General features: G+C 37.6%; 1 protein-coding gene across 1 annotated transcript; it reads right to left on the minus strand.

Moving 5' to 3' along the window:
• Positions 1-3,335: 3,335 nt before the first annotated feature.
• On the minus strand, positions 3,336-8,751 carry LOC121423149 (endonuclease III-like protein 1). Its single transcript, XM_041618453.1, has 4 exons — positions 7,692-8,751; positions 6,974-7,144; positions 5,127-5,392; positions 3,336-3,770 (listed from the first exon to the last, which is right to left on the minus strand). The coding sequence occupies exons 1-4, from the start codon at positions 8,400-8,402 to the stop codon at positions 3,605-3,607; spliced, it is 1,314 nt and encodes a 437-aa protein (XP_041474387.1). The 5' UTR covers positions 8,403-8,751; the 3' UTR covers positions 3,336-3,604.
• Positions 8,752-8,882: the final 131 nt, after the last annotated feature.

Raw genomic sequence — 8,882 nt, forward strand, 5'->3', positions numbered from 1 at the left:
TTTTTCTGAAGAAATACCTCTGGGATTATATTTATTCAGCAAGGTTTCCTTTATGAAATTTGGGATTCTCGTTTTACCCTAATATACAAATCGTCAATAGATAACAAACTAAGGAATTTCCAATTTAAATTTATATGCAGAGAAGTGTCGACAAATCGTTATTTATATAAAATGGGAATTATAGATCAAGACATATGTGATTTTTGTAATGAACAAAATCAAACATTGATGCATCTGGTTTTTGAATGCCAATTCGTTTCGAACTATTGGAACAACTTGTGAACTTGGTTGACTTTAAAAAATATCCGTTCTTATAAGTTATCTAATTGAGAAATTTGTTTTGGAACGTTGGAAAGAAAACATTTTGATTTGGTAAATACCATAATACTACACGGCAAATATTTCATTTTTCACGTAAATATAGTAAAACAATTCCTCTTTTTAAATCGTTTGTATGCGCTCTAACACAGTTAGAAAACAACAGAACGCTACATTTCTTTTCAACATAATTGTTCAGAGTTTCACAGAAAAAAGTGGAATATAATTACTCTGAAAGAGTAAAGGGTATAGATCTATTTTTTGTTGTTTTTAATTAGATCTGTTGTATATTACTTTAACCTAGCATGGTGTTTATCTATATGAATGTAAAAGAGTAGTATCTGTTTTTTGAGATATGTTTGTTAAAATGTGAATTGCAAATAAAACTCATTAAAAAAAGGTTTCATTTATGAAAGAGGTGTCATAACTATTCCTCTCAGATGTTGCTACAGACCAAAGTAACTGAAGATTCACCAGGATTTCCTAGGTTTCTAATTTCAGCAAAATAATGTGTGAATCTATTAAGTGCAGGTTACTTCCCTCAAATATGTGTGTGTGTGTGTGTGGGGGGTGATGGTGTGTGTGTAATATTCAATGATTTTCATATTTAAAAAATAAAAACTTTTAACAAATTAATTGATGACATGCCCATGACATATAAAAGGCAATCAAATGACTGTAATGATTCGATGAAAGCAGAGATTTATGAGAAACTTGAGTAGATGTAATTCAACTTTTGATAAAGATTTTTCTTTAATGAAATATTACACCACTAAAATTACGGTTACACTTCGTAATTCCGAAAGTTCTTTATTGCGAAGGTTCGATAATCCGAAAACGAAATAAAGTTCGATGTTCCGAAGATTTGTTAATCCGAAAACGAAATAAGGTTCATTGTTCCAAAGGTTCATTAATCCGAAAACGAAATAAGGTTCGTTAGTCTGAAAAAGAAATAAGGTTCGTTAATCATTTCGTTTTCGGACTAACGAACTTTCGTAATTACGAACCTCATTTCGTTTTCTGACTAACGAACCTTAGGAATTACGAACCTTCGGAATTACGAATGTATGCGAAAATTACAGCTTTGCAATACTCTAAATGATAGAAAGACACAGAATTCTCCTGATGTATTACCAGAGGTGAACATGTTAATTACCTGGGTTTTCTTTCTCCTAAAGTACCTTTCTCTGAGGGAAAACATTCCCAAAATACTCTTTAAAAATACTGACAGTTTAAATAAACATTCATCAAAAGTAAGACCATCAAGAACGAAACGATTGTTTAGATGAAAAATAAACTTCTAGTTTGTGCACTGATTGATCACAATGAATCCGTAGTTTTCTCAAATTAATGAAAACATGTGTTAAAAATTCCACTTACTGCCACTTGAATCATTACATATCAAAATCATTTCAAAACATAGTCCTACATAGTTACATCAAAGCATCATCTTATAGGATATCCTTATGCAGTTGAGTGTCAGGGATTTTATTGGGGCGCTTTTCTGGGATGGGGGGGGGGGTTTGAAGGGTGTGGGAGAAAGTCATCATTATTGGTAATCGTAAATCACACCTATGTCAGTCATATCATAACCATGTTTTTAAAAAGTGGTATTAGGGCAACTTAGTGGTATAATCATCTTTGGTTTTGAATGAAATTTGGGTCTCAAAATCACTTTCACAAAACCGTGCTGATCGTAAGCTCGAGTCAAATATCACTCAATCTTTGCGCTATTCAATTTCACCTTTGATGATTATTACACTGACAGCGAAGAGTTGTTTACTTTGTATCGTTCAGAAAACACATGGTAATTTTATGCAAATAGGTGGTTTAAAACCACCTCGATCACAAGAATCTCTGTTAAATTACGATAACTTTTTTAGGCTAAAAAATACCCATTAATTATTTCTGCATTCACATCGCCCTGAAACATAGGGGAGACCGGGGTTAGTTGGAACATGGGCTAAGTTGAAACATTGTAATTTTCTTTAACGCCTGTAAAATAAATTTATGCAATACTGCCCTCAATTTATTGCTATTAATAATACAACAGTGTTGAATCATTATTGTAATAAATTGAGGGCAGTATTGCATAAATTTATTTTACAGGCATTAAAGAAAATTACAATGTTTCAACTTACCCAATGTTCCAACTAACCCCGGTCTCCCCTACCCTTCAGGATAAGTTCCTGAAGTTACTAGCAAGCCCAGTATGGTCTGATAAGCATGCGAGGTGCGAGATTCAAAATCGCTAGCTCAGCAGCCACCCAAGGCGCCCGCACCCAACTTAACCTTGGGCTAAAACTTAAAAGTTCCCGTAAATTGCTTTCACATTGCCAAAATACCTGCGAATTTGGACTTTTGACAAGTACCTACTATTTAGTGGGTAATTTCTTCCGGGGAGATTATGCATAATTTGCTTTCACATTGCCAATATTACCTGGTATATTCTGATCAGGGTAAATTTCCTGATCGGAAAATACCTAGAACTGACAAACCTCGAGGCAGTCTAAAACCACTTTATGACATTTTCTGATGAATAATTGAGAACTATCAGCACCATCTTCAATTTTGAGATCTCACTCCTTCAACACATCAGCGATTGATTGTTTGAGTTGATTTTACGATTGCTTGCACTGATCATTATGTGCAAATATCATACACACCCCATGTATGATCAATCACCTCTTCGCTTTTCCAAATCAATACCATGGAAAAGATAATCTCACGAGATCGATGTATAAATGTATGTGTCAAGGACACTAGAAAAATACACTACAAAACCTTTCACACTCGCAATCCAATTCAAGTTTTACTTTCACACACTTTATCATCCAGTCTCTAAGCATTAACCCAGTGACTACTGGAACCAGGGCCATGGGAAAAAAATTTTTTCACAGCGGTTGCTGATGTAAATTCGAAAAGCTCCCCCCCCCCACAAAAAAAAAGGTTTTCAAGATGGAGGTCAAATTAGCCCCAGAAATTTGAAAAGCAAAACAAAAAAAGATTTCACCATAAAAATGAAGGTCATTTTGGTTACAATTTTTCATTTTTACAAACCTCCCAGAATACCTGGGGGTGCAGCTGCCTATTGAAAATATTACACCAGCACCCCCAAGGAAAATCTTGGGGGGTGCTTCAGCATTCAAGCACTCCTGCTTCCCAGTGCCATGATTGGAACCTGTGTTCCCTGTACAAAACCTATGGGAATTACATAATTCAGTAGTCAACAGGTTAACCAGTTCTCCTAGATACACTCTTGGAGAGATCCTCTTCTTTTTTTTTTTTACTTCTTCACAGGACTCTTTTTGATAGGGCTCTTTCTTCTGATCTCTTGCTTACCGAAAGGACAGATATCCTTATTAAGGCACTCAAAGCACTTTGGTCCCACAGGTAGACATGTCTGCTGGCCAAATCCAACAAGAAGAACGTTGACCTCACTCCACATATCCCTGCAGTTTGAATGAGTGAAATCGTACAAAATTACAGAAATCATGATGAATTACTGAAAATTTTCAATCTACATGTATTTTGTTTAAGACCCATAAAGGTATTCGCATTCTAGGAAATGTTGCCTATGTGCTTATGAGTTGTTATAAATGTATGAACAAGCATTAAAAAAACCAGAAGCCCAAGGTTCAACACTGTCAAGTAGAGGGGGGAAATACATAGGCCTATTGCTACTACTTGCAGGTGAATACATAAACAAAGAGAAGTTTTGATTTTCTTTCTCTTCTCCTAGCTGTTAAGTACAAATTATGCTATCTTAAATCTTACCTACTTCTTAGTGAATGCTCCATTCTCGACACTTAATATTTCATGAAGCTTTTTTTTTAATGAAGATATATGCACTTGATCAAATTAGGTCATTACTAAGAGCAGGATAAGTTTAGCCAATCTAGCATGGGCGTAGATCTGCTTATGCTTTCTATTCATTAGGGGGGATGGTGCTTTGTATTATTGCACAATATCCCCAGATGAATAGAACTTTCTGCGGATCGACACCATTGCAATCTAGTTATGTTTACCTTCTAACTTATCATAATTGTATTTCAGCATCAAGAATAAAGCCTTTCACATCACATTTTTCAGGAATATTCCATGAAATCTAGTCTGCAGATATGAGAGAACTTCATTTTCTTGAGGCCTTCAATTTTAATATTTTCAGGGCAATACCACTACAGGTATTCTTTAATGCATACTTCTATGTTACAACACAAATGGGAAATATGAAAAAGGCATACAAATATCCAAGGTCACCTACATGTAGAGGGGCATCAAGACCAGTCAATAGAGCATCAAACACCATGGCTTTGGTCACCTTGGATTACTTTAAGCCCCGAGGACCAAGTCTTTGGAGTCTTCCCACAAGGCTGAGGGTCCACGAGGCCCAGGATTGCGCTTTTACCAAGCTAATTTACTGCTTGGCCTAACCTTATAAACCTTGCTTTCTGTTTCAAAACATGCCCTGAATGTGAGTTCACAAGTACATGTAGTTGGCTTAGAATTGTGTGATTTAATGACTAGTGTTAAACAAGAGTGCATGCATATTAATTCTTTTTATATTGAAGATCAGACCAAGTGAAAAGTGTTTTGATATAGACGAACGTATGTAACACTCGGCCTCGTGGACCATCCCCTTCTCATTATGGCACATTTCTGTATTAAAGCAGCACAAACGGAAACATTAAAAATTGCACACAAATATCCAAGGCCAATGAGAGGAGCAATGGCACCAATCAATATGGAATCCAAGGACATTTGCCTGGTGTAAGCCCTGTTCATTTCTTAAAGGTAAATTTGGTTACCTTGGAAGCCAGTCCTCCAGGGCAACCCTAGTGTCTTCAGGAGCTTTCGTCTCTTTTTTGACCCACTTGAGCCTGTTACTGATGCGATGGACGTGGGTGTCCACCCCGATCCCTGTGACTTGGTTCCATCCCACATCCATGATGATATGGGCCATCTTAGGACCAACCCCTGGAAGTTGGACCAGTTCCTTCAGAGTTGGAGGAATGTCCCCTTGGTACTGGTCCTTTAAGATCTGTGTGGTTCTCTTGATGTAATCTGCTTTCCTCTAGAATTAAAAAAGGAAAATTATCAATGGAAAGAAAAAATCTCAATGCAAGCTACTCTTGACAGAAAGATGAAAAATTAAAGAATCAAATGTGTGAAAGTATGATAAAAAATAAATTATAGTATTTATGAAATAATATCATTTTATGTAATTGCACATTATCATATATGTAAACTCAGACTTGCAAATAATCTGAGGCTTCTGGGGCCCATTTCATAAAACGTGTTACAATAACAGTTAAAAGCTACTAAAATCCTTCTATCTGATTGGCTGATGCTAAATAGAAACTGTGCATTTGTACTACAACAAGTCTTCATGTAACAGGCCCCAGGTATACATGTGTTTCAAGTACAGATGCTTATGATGCAAATTTGGAAAGGAATTATTTTGAGAGGATGAAAAGTATATAGCAGATACATGTAGGTGACAGTTAAAACATATAATCCAGAGTCCGAAGACACTGTTTGCCCATTATTGGAGTAAAATAAAATGCAAAAATTAATTTGATCTTGAGAGGAAAAGTCAAGAAAATAATCCCCCTCCCCTTCATATACAAGTTAGACTGAATCAAACCAAAAGTATAATTATTAACAAAATATCAAACAGCTCTCAATGAAAGAGATTCAGATATAGTCTGCTATAGTCTGCTATAGTCTGCTATGCAGACTCTGAATGGCTCGTGAAGTGGGATCTGCAGCTGGTTTGTGAAACAAATCAGCCTGAAAGGGCGAGCGAAGCGAGCCATCTGCAGCTCCAGTAGACCTAGTCTGCTATGCAGACTCCTTGAATCAGCTGTGATACACACACTGCAGATATGGGTCTACAGTTGCAGACTAATTCAGATATATGACAAGCTGTCCTTATGCATCCTCTGCAAACTTGCAAATATATTTAGTTCACTTTTCCTACATACATGTAACTCAATAATGCAGAATACTTTAGCGATCTGACATATGTGTAGAATAACTTGCTCACACTGGCAACTGAAACATTGTCTGCAGGCACAGATCCTTGGTTTTCGCAATTCGCATAGTGCATAATGCAGAGTCTGAAGTAGCGTGTCTATGTATGCACTGTGGCTGGCTCTACTTATTTGACACAGACAGGGCCTTTGGCATCTAGTCTTTACTCTAGACCTGTTATTGGTAAAAGTGTCAAATATGAGTGTGTGCATGCAGAATAACTGAAACATGCCTCATTTCAACACATCTTGAAGGAAAGCTTTGGTGATTACAGTAAAGTAAAAGGATGCCCTGATATTAACAACTTATATGGTGACTGACACTAGCCTACCTACGGGGGGGGGGGGGGGGAGACTGCCCCCCCTGATGAGTCACAACCCAATGCAAGGGACGTATCCCTCCCCCCCTCCCCTGACGAAGTTGAAGACCTTTTTTTTTGGCTTGTCAATTTATTTTGTGTACGAAATCCTTTATTTGTGGTTGAAGACCTTTTTTTTTTGCTTGACAAATTTTGGGGCAGACGATTTTGCCCCCCCCTGTGGAAAATCCTAGGGTACGCTACTTGTGACTGAGATGAGGGTGGGGTAGCATTAAGAGCAGTAATGCTAACTACATTTACCTTCCAAAACCCAACAGGATAAATGAGTTGCCCAATCTTGGCTTCAGGGGTCTTGAGGATGTTATTGACGGTCAGACCATGATTCTTCAGCTTGGTCATTGCAGCAGAGGTAACTTGATCCTTCGTCTGACTCGACAGCATAAGCGACAAGAGAACATGGTAGCGGTACACCTACCAAATAAGCAATAAACCATGCAGTTCATTAAAGGATGGATAAAAATTTTGTCTTATAAGATAAAGGCCTACTTTTGATTGGCATGTACATGGCATAGGAAATACTGTATCAAAATTTACATTTATACACAAGGCTCTTACATAAACCATGGCCCAACCAGGGGCCATAGCATTAACCCTGTTTTGTGTACATTATATACAATCAAGTCAAAGTTTGCAGAAGCATTAATGAAGATGGAGGACTATAATTTCAAATGAAGAGATCGAGGTCAACAGGATTACCTCACCTCGTAACATGAGGATGATGAATGTTCGAATAAACCAAAGTTAGATAAAATCAAGTCAAAGAATACCACTTTATTATAGGAACTAAAGTTGAAAACAAATCTATCTTTAGAATGATTGATTAAACAATAAAGGGAAAATACACATTTGTAGTCTTGGGTTTGGAAACAAAAAAAACAAGGAGAAAATTATGTTATAAAATATAGGCCTACACAAGGCATTATAGACCTAGACCAAGTAGATCTATAAACTATAATACCTCAGGAGCTGCAGAAGAGTCACAAATCTTCTCTGCTCCCATGCTGTCAACTGGTGCATCTCTGTTCTTCCTCATCTCACGAATGTTTTCCAGCTGTTCTTTCCACATCACTGGTTCCCATACATCCTTCATCACCTCATCTTGGGGTCGGGCATCCTCAGGCAAGTCATCCCACGTCTTTCTCTCCCGTACATCTGTCTTTGATGAGTTCCCACCTTCTTCCTCATGAACCATACTCTTCTTTTTAGACTTTTTGTTCTGATGACTCCTATTTGTCATCTTGGAACTGTTTTCTGAAGTTTCAGATGGTTCAGTAACTTTAGAGCTCTCCGGGATATTTTCTGAAGTCTGAACTTTCACCTTCTTGACTGCAGGGACACCTGTTGTTGAGGATTCATATGCAATCTTCACATGTCTCTGTTTAGCATCTGGTCTCGTTCTTCGAGTTTCTTCCCCATTTCCTGTTTCATCATGATGAAATGGTCCATTGACATTGTGTGAAGACTCCTGGCGTCTTGTATTTGTACCGCCTTTGTCTATGGCTTTGCCTTTGGCTTTACCCAAACTCAAGGAGCCTAATTTTCTTGCTTGGGATCTAGTTGTTCTTCCCTGGAAGTAAGGAGACAGGACCAAATCAGCACTAGATGGCGACGTCATCATCACAGCTCTTCTCATTGACACTGCTCCACAAATGAAATGTGCCACACGCATTAATGCTAGAGCTCAGTCATGTCAATCAGAGTCAAAGTAAACTAAGCAACAGGTGAAACTTGATCTAGTTTAATATGGGTTTACCCAATTCACAGGGTTTTCCTCACTTGAAGACGCTTTATGTAGAACTAAAAACACGGCAGCATCCAATCCTGTGTTGTGTACGTCTGGCAGATCCAAGTCTGAGCTCTCCTTGATCCCGCGGGGGTCCTGCATGCTCCAATATTGATCCCCGCCGCTCCATCAGCTGGCGGCACCCACTCCGGCTCCGATTCGATTGCGCGAATGCAGCTGAGTTGTTTTTAAATCTTCCCTGCACACGTGCGCATTGTTTACATATCGCGGGAAAGTTCGCCAGACGAAGGAAAATCGGCAACAATAATATTATTTTACAAGTGATAATTTTTAAATGTTTAATAATTTACACTATAATATTATTGATAATCAAGAAAACATAAAATATAGATAATTATTAATATT

Source organism: Lytechinus variegatus, chromosome 10 (assembly GCF_018143015.1).
Source record: "Lytechinus variegatus isolate NC3 chromosome 10, Lvar_3.0, whole genome shotgun sequence".
In the NCBI taxonomy this organism is placed as follows: Eukaryota; Metazoa; Echinodermata; class Echinoidea; order Temnopleuroida; family Toxopneustidae; genus Lytechinus; species Lytechinus variegatus.